Source organism: Ochotona curzoniae, unplaced genomic scaffold (assembly GCF_017591425.1).
Source record: "Ochotona curzoniae isolate NIBS_2020 unplaced genomic scaffold, NIBS_Ocur_1.0 contig_4501, whole genome shotgun sequence".
NCBI classification, from domain to species: domain Eukaryota; kingdom Metazoa; phylum Chordata; class Mammalia; order Lagomorpha; family Ochotonidae; genus Ochotona; species Ochotona curzoniae.
Window position 1 is genome coordinate 3,984,537 of NW_024466307.1, and position 18,443 is coordinate 4,002,979.

The 18,443-nt window shown below is 44.8% G+C and overlaps 1 protein-coding gene across 2 annotated transcripts in view; it reads right to left on the reverse strand.

The window, feature by feature from the left end:
• The window catches only part of EDIL3 (EGF like repeats and discoidin domains 3), a 260,571-nt gene that overhangs the window by 50,133 nt on the left and 191,995 nt on the right, over positions 1-18,443 (reverse strand). For both annotated transcript variants that reach the window (XM_040986004.1, XM_040986005.1), the window contains one exon: positions 17,476-17,660. In XM_040986004.1, the coding sequence (XP_040841938.1) occupies positions 17,476-17,660 (185 nt within the window). The remainder of the gene's footprint in view (positions 1-17,475; positions 17,661-18,443) is intronic.

Sequence of the window (18,443 nt, forward strand, 5' to 3'; positions counted from 1 at the left end):
TCTTTCAAGAAATGGTAATAGACTCCAAAGTTCAATGGCACTAAAAGAAGAAAAGCTTTCACCTGGTAGAGACAGTGTCTCCATATCAGAGGCATGGACACCCATCTCCCTGTCACCAGGATCCCCACAATGCATGGACCACCATGGTCCATGAGGGGACCAGCACTGTACAATAGAGAGTATCTCCCAGCACGGAGGAGGCTGAGATCAGCGCTTCTGTCTGGAATGTGAAGGCAAGGACGTGCAGAGAAAGCCAGGGGATCTTCATGTAAGAAAGCATGGCCAATCCGCTCCAGCAACAGAGGAGCTTCTCCACAATTAAACCACTCTTTATCTGCAAGGGCTATGCTCAAACACCCCAAACATCAGATCACAAAGTTCCTTTCTCTAGCTGCCATGCAGTTATCACGAAAAGAGCGACAGAATGAGTTAGCACTTCAAAGGTATTCCTATCCTTATTTTTTGGGGGGTCTTAGTTCAGAGAATCTTAAAACTTAGCATGTGGGACTGGAGCGGCAGCCTAGTGGCTCAAGTCCTTGTCTTGCACACCTGGGATCCCATATGGGTTCAGGTTCTAATTCCGGCTGCTCCACTTCCCATCCAGCTATCTTCTTATGGCCTGGGAAAGCAGTCGAGGATGGCCCAAAGCCTTGGGACCCTGCACCCACCGGGGAGACCAGGAAGAAGCTCCAGGCTCCTGGCTTCAGATCAGCTCAGCTCTGGCCATTGCAGCCACTTGAGGAGTGAATCACCAGACGCAAGATCTTGCTCTCTGTCTCTTCTCTCTGTATGTCTGACCTTGCATTAAAACTAAATAAATCTTAAAAAAAAAAACTTAGCATGCAATACTCTTTGTAAAATATTTAATTACGCTTCTCAGGAAGTTCAAATCATTTATCTGCATCTTTTTTTCCCCACTCTCCACCTTGCAACCTCTACTTCACATTGCAGACGAGGGCAAATGACTTTCCTCAGGAAACGGATGCATCAGGTATTCTAAAACTACCTTACCTACTAATTAAAGCTACTTTGCAAGATACAGTTGGGATGTGATAAATAATAAAGTAACGTGCACAGCGGCTTTTCGTTTACGTCTACGGTTAGGTTCATACGTGCATCCAGACGGAAGACCTTACAACAGATTTAAAGGGCTAGCCTCACAGTCGGGCTGTGGAACCACTGCCTGCAATGCCTACATCCAAGATGGGTGCCAGGTCAGGCCCTGGTTGCTCTGCTTCCAAGCCAACTCCCTGCTGCTGTGTATGCAGACAGCAGAGCCTGATGCAAAGCTGCCCAGACAGGAGATGGAGTTACAGGCCCCCAGCATTGGCCTGCCATAATCCTGGCCATTGTGGCTATCTAGGGAGTGGACGAGTGGATGAAGGTCTCTTTCTCTCTCTTTTATAGAACTCTGTAAAATAAATACATAAATACAAAAAAATTTAAAAAAGAAGTCCAGAAGTCTCACAACTGTTAAAAAAAAAAAAGTAACAAAGACATATATAAGACATATATAGCCTAGTGGATAAAGTCCTCTTCTTGCACGTGCCAGGAACCCATATGGGTGCCGGTTTCTATCCCAGCTGCCCTGCTTCCCATTCAGCTGCCTGTTTGTAGCCTGGGAAAGGAGCTGAGGATAGTCTAAAGCCTTGGGAGCCTGCACCTGCATGGGAGACCCGGGAGAGCTCCTGGCTCCTGGCTTCAGATTGGCACAGCTCTGGCTGTTGCAGCCACGTGGGGAGTGAATCAGTGGATGGAAGACTTGCCTCTCTGTCTCTCCTCCTCTCTCAGACATTGCAATAAAAGTAAACAAATCTGAAACCAAATGACATATTGAATGTGTCATGAGTTATCTGAGAAACTATGCTGTATTATCGCACATTTTTGGCCTTTGGAATTGGCCGTGACCTTGACGCAGGCTGCATTTTCAGCTGGTTCTGTGCCAGCTCACAAACAATCCCGATATGTGTGCGGGCAGTATGTCTCCGAACGGCCGGGAGTGACAGGCCACGGAGGCCGCACCTGTGCTGTGTTGGGCCCTTTGAGCATCTTCTCCTGTACCGTTCACCACTTGGCAGATTCTCCCGTCTCCTCACTTCCATAGCTTCCTGCCCTAGAGGACAGGACTCAATGGTTGTCTTAGTGTGTCAGTACGACGCACAGCCAGTCAGCTTTTTTGAAAACATTAATGGAAAAATCTGAGAGGAACAGTTTAGGAGGGAAGTTGGGAGGCTCAAAGAACAAGATGGGATGATTCAGTTTTCCGGGAGCAACAAAGAACAGCACAGATGGGACCATGTGGTAAACAGGGAGCCGAGAGACACATGGAGCTCGCGCTGATGCACCTGAAAGGCAGCAGATGATGGTTCAAAGGCCGTGGGTCATGCCACCCCACGGTGGGAGACCGGAATGGAATTCCTGGCTCCTGGCTTCAGCTTGCCTCAGCTCTGGTAATCATGGGATATGAGGAGTGAGCCAGTGGACGGAACTGTCTCCCTATTATTTTCATCTGCTTTTCAAATAAATAAAATACATCTTAAAAACAAAAAGGAGAGAGAGAGGAATTGTTCTTCACGTCCTGTTCTCCACTCTACATAGACACAAGCAGAATGCGGCCAGCTGCCGAGCAGGAAGAGGTACCATGCCAGAACCCAGCCACACTAACATGGAACACTGAGAAAAACGTCTTGTAGTGACGCCATAGGCTTCATGGTATTTTTCCTTACAGCAGCTAAAAATACCCACGATGCCAGATACACTGAAAGATGGCACAAAAGCATTTTTAAGAATTCAAAATATTATAGACGTTTCTGTCTCAGTTGAAGAGATGCAAAATTGCTGATCACAAACTCTTGCTAAGTTAGCAGACATGTCCTACCGACAGTCAAAGAGATGGGCGCAAACCAGCATCTGGAAGAGCAGACCCGAGGGAAGCTGTACCAGTGAGTTCGCTTTCTTACGGAAGAGGTTCTCAGAAAGAAACTCATCTAAGATTTCCTAAATGTCTTTTCCTGCTTAATTAAAAATAAAGTTTTATCTGAAATGGATTAAACATGACTGCTGTTTAATTATCCTGAAAACCTTTAAGAGGAGTACTCCAACAAGATCAATTAACATTCTGCTTTGTACTGAACATAATTAGAAAGGCACTTCTCATCCATTGGCATAACCTTTACAATTCTCTTGGCCTTTCCAACACAACTACACGGCATTTTCTTTAAAACCCAAACAACAACAACAAAGTCATACCTTGAGTTTAATCTAAGTGCTCACTGTAAAACCACACATACTCACAAACTAAAAAACAAAGAAAAGAATCTTACATTTGGCCATTACACTTTGACAACTCTGTTTGAAAAATAGTTTTCTACAGGGAAAAACAAATGAATGAAATCATAGTTGAGGGACATGAAATCCTGAGCAAATGCAGGAGGAATTTGAGTCTTTGCATTTTCTTCTTTTTTCTTTTTTTTTTTTTTTTTTGTAAAAACAGAAGAGTTTGAAGATTTTTCTGAATTGTTTTCTGATGTAGAAGGCGCAAAATTTCCGTAGTGCTAATGACAGATCTATATTTTCAAAGAGTTCTTCTGCAACACTGCAGAAAATTTTAGGAAACAGACAAATGAACTTAACACACTCCACTACACTGGTCTGACCTTTGACCTCTGCTGCTTTGTGATAGGGTGATGACTTATGGGAATTTTAAAGCACACCTATGCTTCTAGAAACATCCATGCTAACATCAGCTTCTGACCACATTCTGTGCATTTCTCCCATCCCAAACAGAACAGTGTGGAATGGGCCTGGGTAACAGAGTGCCTGACTATTGATGTGGAGAACCGGATGCTGCTCAGCCTGAGCCCAGGGACCCTTCAGTGGCCCCGCGCTCCGTGAGATGTGGTGGAGCTCCAGGACCCTTGGGCTTAAACTACTCCGCTGTCCACATTAAAAGTCATCTCCATGTCTCACAGGGCATCAGCCTGCAAGAGCGTCCCGCAAGGAACCAGCCGGAGCTTGTTCCAGGGGCACCTGCTTCCCATCCAATGTACCTCTGTTCCAGCACGGGATGCCCTCTGCAGATGAGGGCTCCTAGCTCCTGCATGGACTAACTCCAACTGTATCATTTCTATATCAAAAGAACAACTTTGCATATAAAAATCCAATTACTCCATTGATAAGAATTTGCCTATTCCTCATTTTTCTCACATTTTTTTTTTTGCATCCCTTCTCAACGCTGCTTTAAAACAACCTACTAGATGTATACTAAAAACTATTAAACTACAAACAGGCATGTGCTACCTACGGATACACGGCCTGGGAGAAATGTAGAGAATGGGGTGTGTTTCAGGAATAGGGGTACTTTCCTTTAAGTCAGCAGTTAGCTCCCCAAGCTGCTCTCTGTAGACAACACTTAGTGACAGGCCCGAAGGCTTCGGATAGACTCTGCCATGACACAGACAGGTTCTGCTCTCTCAACTCCCCGTCGGCCCCACGGCTTCGTTTCTTATACAAGAACACTCACACTCAGCATGGCCTTACCTCAGGAACGGCAGAGGGGACGCGGTGTGGTGGGCGGACATTATCCGCCCAGCAAGTAGCATGGCCTGATGCTGAAGTCACTGGAAAGTTTTCAGATTGTACTGGCAGATTCCACTCCTGGAGCGGCCAGTGAATACGATTTGGAGTCCCACATTTGGATGGGTAAAAAGGCTTTGTGATTCAAATTTACTCATTCTAAAAGTGTGATTCATTAACGTATTTTCTAAATAGTTTCATCAATTCTACTAAAATTAGAAGAGGCACCAAGTGCAGGTGCATAATTACACTTGCCATTAAACACCAACACAGATGCAAGCAACAAAATTAGATGCAATCATTTCATTGAGAGAAGAAAAGCACTTGTTCCTCATTTCACATTTTTCATTGAAAAACAAATGTTAAACTAAAGTTTTTTTATTTTTGTTTTTGTTTTTCCCATTACAGACTGAGAGGTGTCACCTGCGTGCTTATTGTTTTTCTTCCAAGTTTAAGTAAGAGTTTATGAGGAGGTTCATTCTATAAGTCATGAAGACAAACTTTTCCAGACCATACATGCAAAGCCACATTCAACTTCTCCCTGGTAAATGTTGCAGGATTCTGTCCCCAACTCATGGGCAAGGGACGGCCTTGATCTAACTTTGTCTGCTGTATTCACATGGGGGGAGAGGATACTTTTGTTGTGGTATGCACGGTGGCCAAGTCATGAGTGGCACTTCATTTCCGCCCTACAAGAACCCCTTGGGATAAACTCATCTTACCCTGGAGATAATTCCAAGGGGTGAACTGGGCTCAACTAACATCGACCACAAGAAACAGGGCTAGAATATGAACAGCAGTTGCTGAAAGCTGTTCTGGTGGTCCCCTCTACACTAGTGGCTAAACCCTGGGCAGGCCAGGACTTGTCCAGTACGGGCCAGGCTGGCCACACCAGGCACAGGCCCCACAACAGAAGCCCTGCGGACCTGGTGGAGTGAGCTCTTACTTCTGGAAGACAGATTTCATGAGGAACTTTCAAAACAAGATTTCTATGATGTTACTATTTTTTTAGTCATTCTTGGCTGCTTTTTAAATGGAGATTAAGCAATTAGAATGCGACGGAGGGACATCACATCTCTGAAGCGAGCACAACTACCAACAAAAAGACTGTGGCCACCGGGTGCTGGGAGGCACTGCAGAAAAGCCAGCTCTCGCACACCCCTGGCGGGGGTGCAAAGCAACACAGCCACCGTGCACACAGCGTGGAAGTTCCCTTAAAAACTAAAGAAAGAGCTTCCATACAACCTCACACCCTTACTACTGGATGGTAGGAAGGTATCAAAAGGATTCAAGCCAGTAGAGCTAAGAGACACCTGCGCTCTCACGTTTACTACAGCACTACTCACAAAGACAGGAAGTGGAAACAGAGTGAGTCCATCACCCGATGGACGGACAATGAAAATGTGGCATATATGTAGACCACTGTACAAGCACGAACAACAGTAAAATCCTACGTATGTGACAATACACATGAACTTCATTTTCCATTTAATACGCTGAGATGAGCGCAGCAGAAAGACAAATATCACACGAGCTCACTTACACGTGGATTCCAAAATGATTAATCTCCTAGAAGTGGAGAGTAAAATGGTGGCTACCAGAGGATGGGCGAGTAAAGGAGAGGGAAGAAGGGGACTCACGGGTCAGTGGGTGCTGAGTTAATGCTGGCTAGAAGATCCGGGTACCTTGCATCACAAGCAATTATACAGTGAGTATGGATAATATCGATAATACACTTGATGTCTTTAGGAAAAAACCATTAAGAGTTTTGAATATTTATACACAAATGGTAAGTATTCAGGTAGACAGATGTGTTTACCTTGATTTGAACATTACACAATGTATACATGTATCAAAACATCCCACGGTACCGCATGGAAACACACGGTTTTCAGGCATCAGTTTTTCAAAGGAGACATTACAGCGAATTTTACAAATCACTGTCATATAAGAATCTGGGAATGACTGCAGAGAATCTCATTAGCTTTAGCTTCAGATAAGGAAATCAGTCATAGGAGTGTCTGTATGAGTTTTTATTCTAGCCTTGATGAAACTCGAGGGGTTCTCAACAGACCAAGTTCACTCTCAAAATGTGATAATGACTAGGTCTCAGCAAAGATCCTGCCAACGGATGCTGCATCCTTATGGCAGGACTGCAATCTCGCTGGGGAGAGGGAAGGTGGGGAGAGGGAGAGAGAGGGAGGGAGAGGGAAAGAGTGAGGGAGAGAGTACGTTTCCATCTGGTGGTTTATTTCTCAAGTCACTGTGACAGCCAAGAGTCAGCCAGGCCAAACCGGGAGCCAGCCCTCCTGAGGAGGTGTGCTGGATCCAAATGCTTGGGTCGTCATTACATCATCTGTTGCCTTCACAGGCATACTAGCAGGAAGGTGGATGGGAACCAGAGCAGTGGGGACTCTAATATGGGGAAAAAGGAGCGCCATTAACTCCTTGCACCACAACTCTGTCCCCATTCAGTTCAGCTTCCGAAAAATGCCATGCTTATGTTTCACTCCAGGTCTACACTCTGTTTCCCCACCTTCTTTCTCAGTGCTTCTGGCAGCACGACAGACTCCTGCTCAGCTGCGAGTTCTCCATCCAAATATCCTCTCTCAGTGTGTCCCCACAGATCTCTGGGCCAGAGTTCCGCTGTGTGCTCCAACTGACCATTCTGTTTTGCCAGGAAACGTGTCCCCCTCCGTCCCACGTGTGTGTGTGTGTGTGTGTGTGTATTTATGGGCTATCTTTATGGGCTCTAAAACTTCAAAGGGAGGAATCCTGGTTTTCTTCTTCGCCTCTAGACCTCAGAATCTAGACCTAGGATTTGTTTATTTTAAAAGACTGCGTTGTTGGTCGCGGGACCCTTGTCTGGGCGGACGGACCCAGACATCCACGCCTTGCCTGGTGCCTTAAATTTTAAAAAAAAAGACTCATTAATTTGAAAAGAAGCAAGACACAGAAGAAGAGAGACTCAGACTCAGAAAAAGAGAGAGAGAGAGAGAGAGAGAGAGAGAGAGAGAAAGAGAGCGAGCAAGCTGGCCAGGTCAAAGCCAGGGACTTCATTTGAGTCTCTTATCTATGGGCAAGGTCCCAAGCATGTGAGCCCTCTTCTGCTACTTTCTCAGGTACAGTAGAAGGGAGATCAGAGCATGAGTAACACACCACATGGAAATTGCTGATTTTACTCATCCTAAGCAGGTAAGGCTCTCAAGTTTGGCATGTGCTGTTTATACAGGGTTGTTCCAAAAAGCCACTAAGGGAATACACACTTGGCATGGCAAGAACTGATGTCATTGGGGGGCCGTCACTGCCTTTTAGAGTTCCTGGTTTAAGACTCCACTTCCGATCCAGTTTCTTGGAAAGTGGTAGGTGACGGCTCAAGTACTTTGGCTCCTGCTACCTAAATGGGAGACTTGGATTGAGTTCTGGAGAGCTGGCTGCCTCCCTGCCCAGCCCTGGCTGCTGTGAGCATTAGGGAGAGTAAACCAGAACACGGAAGCTCTCTCTAGCTATTCTGCTTTCTCTCGCTCTTTCACTCTTGCTTCTTCTTTCTCTGTTAACTAAAATGCATTATTCTCAAGTCACTAAGGACTTCAGGGACTCCAGCACGAAATAACTGCAAAGCTGTAAAACCTCCGCTCTCATCTAAATCCACTGAGCTCCAGCGGCCTCTCCACTCATTTTAAACTGCATTGTCCCTTTCTGATGTTTAGGTTCCATGGGTCAAGAGAAGACCAATGTCTGATACAAAAGATAACATGCGTTTTCCAGCTCCAGTAGCTGAGCTGCAACTAACCCATCCATTGCAGACCTGGGAAGTGGGAGGCATTTAGGATGCTTCTGATCTCATCTGTCCAGGCCTGTGATCAGGCACGACACCTCAGGGCTTTGGTCAACAGCTGTCTGGGTCCCAAGCTTGAGGGCTGGTTGGGGGGGGCAGGGCTTAAATGCACCATACCATCTCAAAGCCAGGAGAGAACACTGGAATGGAGACACAGCCTACAGCAGGGCACCAACCTGTGTTCTGCCTGGGTCTGGGGCTGCCACCTGCCCTTTCTTCTGGCCACTGGGCAGACTGGGTGGAGTCATCTCCGCATTACCATTGACCGGCCATCTCTCCATTTTTTTTTCTGATTCTAAATTGATCCAGTTTACTGGCAGACATCTATTTGACTATGGCAAAGGAATGACTTATCCATTTTTTCTAGTGTATTTTGCAGTCATCCAAAAAAACCCTATTCAAATTATAAAGAAAATAATAAAAAATAAGAAAGATTTCCCCAATTTTATGTTGTGTTTATTTGATCCATTAAAAAGAGGTACTTTGGAAACGAATGTTTGTACTCCATATGCACAGATTTTAGTACATAAAAAAAGAAAGAATAAGACTTCCCATAGGGATTCTCTACTTTTTATATTTAAAACTTATTAGCATTTTAATTCATGATACTGTCCATAAATAAAAGTTGTTAAGTGCCGTATTTTTAGCCCCCCCCTTTTTTTTTCTCAAGAGCTTAGTAACAGGCAGAATACTGTGATTCTGTTTCTGTAGATTTCCACAGCCAAAGAAAGGCAACTCCCAAACAGCCAGTGGATGGATCTTTCTGAAACAGAGAATATGTCACTATGAATTTTTCCTACCTACTTGGCTTCTTCTATATCTTGTTGGTTGGTGTGGTCTGGCAGCAAGAAAAAAACGCTGTCCTACTATGTGAATAGGGAGCTCAGAGCCAGCTGCGGGAAAGGATGCGATGCTATACCTCTCGTGTCCTGAGGACCACCAGAGGCAGCGGCTCAGGGCATCTGTGCACACCCATCGGTGTTAGGTGTGGGCTCCAAGAGTAGCACTCGTTCAGTTTCCAGAAAAGCCTCGCTTTCAATGACCATCTTGTCATCAGTTTCCCTGCAGTTGCCACCACACAGATGCTGCTTCATGCAATGTCTCCTCCTCCTTCTGCCTTAACTGTCTCTGTGCCAAAGATGCCCTCTGCTTGGCACGGCTCTGGGCTCTCCCCCGCAGGCCTCAGCTGTGGCCAGGGATGGAGGATTGCACAGGCAGCTTTCACTGCAAGTCCAGTGGCAGACTGGGGTGGTTTGGGTGGGGAAGGGGGGTGTCCCTTAGGAAGTATCCTTTTGCAAAAAGCCTTGCTAGGTTTAAAAAGAGTGGGGGTCTCCTAGGGGTGGAGGGGAGGGAAGGTCCCAGTTTATTTTATGGATAGCTGCATGGATTAACTTGTAATAGATAAATCAAACAGTTTGGAATTCAGGACTTGGTGAGATTCAGAGCCAAGAACACAGAAGGCCCTGTGTTTCTTTTCGTTTTTGCATTTATTTTCTTGGTCTCCTTTGATTGAATACAAAATAGCCTTAGGACTGGGGGGTCACAATTTGCTCCACATTGCTTATCTCCATAGTGTCCATGTATGCCCTGAAAAACATGGGGCCTGGAGTGCCCACTCTTCCAGGCATCACCCAGGGTGCCTGCCGCCTATGACCTCATCCAGCCCTCTCCCAATCCCTAGGACAGGACATTTAAGAAACTGACACCTGGAGTAAAATACCATGCTCAATGTCATACAGATGGCAGGTGTGGGGAATCTCAAGATCGGAGCTCAAGGTCTAAAGATGGCCTGTCAGTGAAGCCCCTCAGCCACAAGCTCAAATGCCATGTAGTGGTGATTTCTACACACTGTGGACACCAGACCCCAAGAGCCAGTTAGTTGCTCAGAGATAGATACTCATGTTCATTTCAACCCATTCTCTAAATGGAGAATACACAGAGTTCCTGTATACTGAGTGAAACAGACTACCAACTTAGCACTTTGATTTATAAATGTACCTAAACGCTCCTGATTCCCAGCAATCTAATAAGCACAGAAGAGCTAGAATTAAAAAAAAAAAAAAGAGTTTCATCCCCTAATTCCTCCAGAACATGGCAGTTTAATGATTTGCCTGGAAGTCAATAGACTATTGGACTTTCCAACATTGACTCTTCTGGAATGGAAGCACAAGGGGAAACAGAAGCCATGCACAAAACCACTGCCCATTGGTCAGAATCCCCACTCTCTCCGTAGTATATGTATATTACTGATACGCCTTGCTTCTCATAAATCTAGGAGAAATGAAAGAACTGTAGTTGGATTCATGAATAAATGCCCGCTCTACCAAAGCCTGGGTTTGGAAGCTTGCACTGTGCTGCCATAACACTTCCTTAATTTGAAATATCTTGATACTCCACTCCTGAACTCACACTCAGTTAGACTCACACTCATGCAGCTTCCAATGCAACACTTTTAAGCAAACCTCATTAAAATGGTAGCCTGCAAACAGTCACCCTGTAGGATCCAACCAACCAATTCCTTTTGTCTTAAACTTCACCTCGCATGAGAACTTGTTTTTGTCCAAAAATTCCATGCCCAGCCAAGACGTAGCCAGCTCTGGAGATGGAATTCAGGAGTCTGCATTTTCAGCCAGCTCATGCCAGAGGATCCTGATGCAAGAGTTGAGAAAACAACTTTGACACTGACGTGCAGGAAGATAAAGCAGCTGGTGGTGTGTTTTCTCCCGTGGAGGGCTTTGAAGTAGCTGTATTTTTAGAATTTTCCCCCATTTCCCATTACAGAGCTGTGAGGCAGCTGTAGCAAACACACACACACACACACATATATATTTAGTCCACAGCCTCAAGCACTCCTAGACCCATTATCCTGCAGCACAACTCCTCCCACATCATCAGGCATATGCCTCACACAACAGATGGGTCCTCTGATACTCATGAAAGGCCATCAAATCCTACAGCTTGAGGGATTAGAACTCCATGGTGCATCTCAGGAAGGAAACAAAGACTGAGTTTGTAATAGGTGGGAGGCCCCTGGCAGGGCAGGCAGAGGTGATTCGGAGTTGAACGCAGGCCTAGTGGTTCTACTGCCTTCACTTTCATTCTGCTCATTTTCTTGAACTCCTCTTCGCCACCTTTGGCTTTGCCAATTATGCAGTACACACCATGGCCATATTAATCAGGCACAACTCCACAGTGATAATTAATATGACCTGAGCACAATCACCATAAAACTTCACTGTATGCTCCATGTTGTATTTTACAACTGTAGGGGAAAGATACCATCAAAGGAAAGCCAATACCTATAGGGAAAACATCTGCTTTTGTCTTTATCTTAGAATGAATAAACATATAGGAAAAGCTTTTTAAAAAAATCAGTTTCAGTAGCAAAGAGAAAATAGTGACAATGGGCACAGGAACTTACTGAACCAGTGGATGGGAGACCTTTCTGGTTGTCTTTCAGCAAATCTTACTTCAATTATAAAAGTAAAAACACTTAAAATGGTTTTCTTTTCCTAACTACATAGTACAGATTTCTTTTAGCATAATAAAGGTATAAGGATTTTAAAGATGGTTACAGTCACAGTGAGGAACGGGCATTCTTGGATTCATTTCTTTCTCTCTTTAACATGGCAGCGTTAGCAATGCAGGGGAGTTTCTTCACAAGAATTTGGTCAAGGAGTGGCATGACTATCTGATTGATCATTTTTTTTTTTTTTTGCAGGTGAGCTTATCATTCAGGCTTATCATCACCCACTCTTAGGAACTACTGCAGTGGGCCACTGGATGTCACAATATCATTTCATCATCACAGCCATTTTCATGGACCCATTGGTCACTCGAGCCCCGAAGTCACTTCTTCAAGTTCTGGTATTAAATAAACTATTGAGAGGGTGAAGCTTGGAAAAGCTTAAAAGACATTTAAAATTTTATGGCAAGGATATTCACATATAAAAATCTGCAATGCACTACATTTAAAAGGGCTTATTTAATGCAAAAGCTTAACTTCAATTGCTTTTTTTAAAAAAAAAAACCCTAGTTCCATAATATTAGTACTGAAATAAAGCTTTGTAGGGTTATATGCAATTATGACCAAAAGGTCAGCACCAAAATGTACAATCTAATAACCCTATTAATTCTATTCATTTAGTGGAAATACGAGGCAGACCGCCCTAAATTAGCAAATGACTCATTACATAGACTATAAGGTCATTTGTGAGTTGTCATTATGACATTTTGTTTCCTGCTGGTCACTTTCATTATATTGCCCTTTATGAAATCTGAAAAAAATATATTTCTATGTGAGTTACTCACTTTCTAGAGTTATCACCAAAAAGGCAGTGAACACACATACATTTTCTCACTCTGCATTCCAAATAAACAGCTAAGTGAGATTTTAATTAAACGTCCCTTCAAATATACCACAAAGCATTGTAGGGAAAAGGACATCAAACTGAAGCAAAACTCTGTATTCACGCATAGTTGGAATATGAAATAAATTCCTTTAAGAAAAACCCATTAGTCAGAGGTTTCTAATCAGAGAAAGGGATGAAAGTGATGCACATGGCTCCTTTGGAAACTGTCGCTCAGAACCGACAGGCTGCACTTACTGCGAGGACCACAGCAGCCAGGAGCAGCACCGCCCTGCAGGGATCCCGAGGGACAGGCCCACTCCCCAGGGAAGCCGTGCTCTCCCAGCAGCTCACTGAGGCTCTGCTCACAGCAGCTGAGAGACCAGGCCATCAACCCGTCGGGCACTGAGAGAGGAAGGCAATCCGATCCACATCAACGAGGGCATGCCATCCAGCCACAACATCGATGCCATCTCTCTCCTTTGCTTTGGCTTCCATGGAACTGGAGCCACTGTTTTCAATGAAACAAGCCAAACACAAGAAGACGAGGAATGGGCAAAGGCTGGTGACAGGGTTCTATGTGGAACACAACAGGCTCTGCTGTTGTTGCATAATAACAACATATTCTTAAAAAAAAAAAACTTGAAGACTTTGAATTTTTTTTTTACTGCAAAGACATGTTAATTATCTGAGCAGAAAGTTTGGTTTTGCTAATTTGAACACTGCATGTGTATATCAAAACACCAAACAGTAACCCATTATGTGAACAAGTTTTAGGCATCAGTAAAAAATAAAAACAAAAGTATAGCTAAATTTATACATAGTAACATTTTCAATTCAAAATTTAAAATGACTTCAATAGCAACGGTTCATGAACAACATAACTTTTTCTTACATTGCTCTCTATAAAAACATTCATGTTGGGGCTGGCATTGTGATAAACAGGGGTGTGGGGAGCCACAGCCTGGGATACGGACAACCCACAGGTCTGTTGGTTCCAGTTCCAGGAGATCCACTGACAATCCAGCTGCCTGCTAATGGCCTGGGAGCAGCAGCAGCAGATGGCCTAAGTGCTTAGGACCCTGGAAGCTCCTGGCTTTCAACTGGCTCTGCCATGGCCTTTGTTGCCACTTGGGGAGTGAGCTACCAGGTGGAAGACAGCTCTCTTTGTAACTCTTTCTCTAGCTTTCAATAAATAAGTGAATCTTTCAATCAAATGGTGATGTTGTTTTTAACAAAGACACTAGCAGCAGGAAGATTTATGCTCGAACAGATTATAAACTCTGGAGGAGAAAAAAACACTAAAAATCATTACAGTTCTGGAGCTTTTCCTGACAACAAAGTTAGAAAAGAAAAGAAAAAAAAAAAGAGGTAAGATGTCAATTTTCTTTGCCTTGGAGATTCTGTATGTGGTTTGACACAACAAAATTAAATGTATATTGCAGGGAACCGGTCCCTGAATTGACAGAAAAATCTGTCATCCACAAAGTAAATCAATCCCGGCACGCAGGTGACTTCAAGCAGACAGTTGAAAATCATCTCCAGCAGAGTGATGGATGGGGGATTGCAGTAGACTACCCTCTCAGATGTGTAAAAAATATTACTTTTATTTTTATCTTTCTGAAAAATTGGCTACTGGATAGTTTTTTGTATGGTTATTTCTTGAGCCGATTGGTCTGAGTTAGTTCTACGGCGTAAACGCTTTGTCATCCACAAACGGCTAGGGATTCTGGCCTGTAAGTATTAGCCTCACTATTAAATCTAAGATACAATTTAAGTATTTATAATCTAATGGTATCATGCAGCATAAATATCATCATTCCTTGACGTGAGCACTTGAAAGCTTCATCAATTCAGCAAATAATCAAAATTTAGTTCCTGGATTTAAAATGGTCAGGTCTTTGAGTTCTTATAATTGTTACCTTAAATGGGGAGGATGGAAGGGAAAATCCCTGAACCTATGGAAGTATATCATCAGAAATAAAAATTTTTTAAAAAATAGGCACCGGTTTGAAGTATGACATCAAAGATTCAATTTCTATACTCTACACAGTCTGAACCATTACTCAAATTTGCTCTCTGAATGAATCGCCCATTCATTTATCCAACAAAATTCAAGGAACTTGTTACTACCTGCCATGTGTCAGTTAAGGCGCTTGGCACATGGGCAGGCACTGAACAACAAGCTGAGATCACCAGTGGTGTGGCCCCAGCCCTGTGGGAGCAGACCGGCTAGCATGAGAGCCTCATTTCCAACACGGAGTGGTGAGGCCATGGCGAATGACAGGCCTGCCTCCCTTTATCTATGGCCTTGATTTCAAAAGCTTCAGTTTCCTTCAGTCCTGTTGGGCTTTCAGAAGTCACCAATTCACAGGTTTTCATTTACACGCCACCCTCAGCCATGTGATGGAATCTCCTATGTACCACGCTGCCCCGTCCCGCCCAGGACACACATGGCCGATTTCTCCAGCATATCCATGCTATGTGTGCCACCTGCCCAGGAGGCCCTGAAGAAGCATCTCAGTGATCACACTGAACGTCACGGGATCCAAGTGATGGCGTGGGAGCAGCCCTTAGGACATCAACCCACAAAAGCAGCGGTGCTTCAAAGGAGATGCTCAGGCTAAAACACAAATCGACCACTTAACCCTGGTAGCATGTTGGAACGCGGAACATTCAGGAAACCGTGGCTTCCGCTAGGACTCTTGAACATACTCTATTGCACAATACAGGAAAGAATGTAAATCTAATTAAAATCGCACACAGGAAAGCCTGGAACTGACTCGAAAACCTTCCAAAGATTCACTGAAACTGTATTTTTCCTCTAGGCACAGCACAATCAAAAAGGAGCAGAGGGAGAGAGAGAAACTTGTTCGGGAAACTGAAGTGCACTTGGAAGAGTGTTAGTCAAATCATACAAAGACTTGATCAAGGAGGAAGCTGCATTCTATCCTGAGCCTCAAAAAGAACAAGGAATGACCTCGAGTGAGGAAGTGAGAGATTCGTGCTTGCATTTTAGGGAAGGAACACACTCTGGACCTTTACAGCAGGAGCAGAATCGAGGAGGAGGGTTGCATGGCTTCTGCAGGGATGTGTACGCAGAAGATGAAAACCCGGACCATGGAAAGACATGGCAAAAAGTGAAATGACTTATAGGGTACTGGAATCTCTGTTTAAGGGGCTGAAATCAGCCTCTGCTAAACCAGTTCATGTGAGGGTGTGCACTGGTGAAACAGCATCCAGCGGAATTTAACAGGCGGTGGAAGGACAGCCGGGAGGGGACACGGGGTCACGGCAGTGGAAGGACAGCCGGGAGGGGACACGGGGGTCACGGCAGTGAGACAGTGTGGAAGAAAACTGCAGAGGGTCACATAAGTCAAGCTGAAGGAAGAGATGCTACCGGCAGAGCAGGAATGCTGTGCTGCTCACCCGAGTGTCATCACTGTTGACCAGATTGCATGACATTTCACAGGTGCACTGCGAACATTCCAGAAACCAATGTCTTAATTGTGCAAGCACTACTGCATAGAAGGCAAATACACCAGGTTGGATACTGGAGTGATTTTTAAAAAGGGGAAATTCAAAAAAACTTAACAGAAAATGGAATTACAGCTTTATTTTGGAGCACATTGTTTTTGAAAATTCTACACCATTTTCCCCTACAGTATAATTTCTACAAGAACTCTTTGAAGACAGCTTATATGAAAAAAGAAAACCTCTCTTCAGAAAGTTCATACAACTGCGACAAGAGCGAAATATTCACCATTATCCTTAATGTGTGACAGCTACTGAAATTGCTCAAGGTATCTCTAGACCAATGGAGACCTCCATGGCCTGTGAAGAAAGAGAGGGAGAAAAAAAAAGTCGTTTGCTGACCATAAGAACAAGATCAAGGCCAGCGGAGGAAGCACCAAGTCCACAGGGACTCTCGCCTGTGGCAGGTGATCTGGTAAGATGACAAGTGTAGTTTAGGGGATTGGTTACATTTGTGATTTTAAACTGTTGACAAGAGTCCCGGGAACGCAATGAGTTGCCACCATTATGAAACTGAGGGCTATGACATCAAAGTCCATGAGCGCAAAAAACTCTTTATCCTTCAAGTCAAGTGACCTCTTGGCCACAAAAGACATCCCCAGCCCAAGCCCTCCTACCCGTCTTCCACAGCTAAGCCCCCTTCGAGAAGGCTGTTTCCGCAAGCACTGGACCACAGCCAGCCTTCATCTGCAGATGGCAAACTGAGTGTGTAGCAACCCTTGCGTTCCTTCCACATGAGCTGTGTTAGGACGCAGCCCAAACACTGCATTGCTCAGCAACCTCCGGTAAAGAGCTAGTAAGTCACGAGTCACCCATGCCAGAACTACCTGCAAGTGCGTGGCAGGATCTCAATGGCCTTCCAGGGCCTGTTTTGACACTTTTAAAACCAATATGAACACAGAGCCTAAGAACGGGGGAGGTTTCCGATGCAAACCATCTCCTAATCGATCAGATCGACCTGTGCACCATGTGATCTGGGGTGACACGCTGCACCGGCCCCCGAGTGGCTTCTGCAAACCCACAGCACAGCACAACTCACCTTGAGGGTCCCGGCTTTATACAGGACATCTGCTCTCCCTCGAGGTGGTGAGGCTGAGGCTAGGCTGCACTGGAATCGCCCTAACCCCGCAGAGTTCATCTGCTTCTCTGTGGGTGGTGAAAGGTGTCAGAGAACGTTACCTGCAACCACTGCGACTGGTCGTTGTGGCCGGAGGTCCAGGCGTTCACTTTGCCCTGCTTGTCCAGCCGCGCTTTCCGCGGCTCCCAGCTGAACATGTCCATGTTGAGGGTTTTGAAGATGCTGGAGGCAGTGATCTGATAGTCTTGTATGTGTCCCGACTTCATCCCCAGGGGCTCAGAGCAGCCTGAGAGAGGAGGAGAAGGGCTCCATGAGAAAAAACAGCCCATCACCCTGGAACTCGATTCATTTCAGACAGGCCAGCGAAGATTAAACGGAAAGCTCTTCATTCCCCTGAAAAGAGCACATCTTAAAACAAAACCAAAACCCAACTGCGAGCTATAATCAGAAATAAACCTAGAATCCAACTGAAAAACACGACAGTCAATCCAGGCTATTTTATCTGAATATATTTTGGGGAAAAAAATGAAAACAAGACGGACAGTTTAAACTACATTTCTGTGATAGATGACTTTGCTCCGGGAGAAGCACGCTGAAACGTGTCCCCGTCTCATTACAGACACAACAGCCCCCTGCTTTCCAGCACTCCTTTTTTTTTCCTTCAAAATGGGGCATTTTCTCACAAAGTAGAATTGGTTTGCTTTTATTTGTTTTCACAATAGTGCAGATGGAAATTCTCTCAATACAGTATCATTTTCACAAGCTGATAGACTGCGATGTGCTAAACTGGACAGCATCTTTCTCCTAAGAAGTATCTGGCAGGTCTACGGCTACACCACCCTGGACGTGCCCTGACCCGGAAGCTAAGCAGGGTCTGGCCTGCTAAGTGCTTGGCTAGGAGAAACACCCGTTCATCTATCACCGACCCGCAGCCCCGAGAAGGTATCCTACGGAAGTCAGGAAGCCAACATGCACTCCATGTAGACCCAGGTGCCAGGGACCAAAAAGCAAAACTAGTTAGTTCATAGAAATACCTGGCAACAGTGTTGGCACACAACCGACTCTCAGG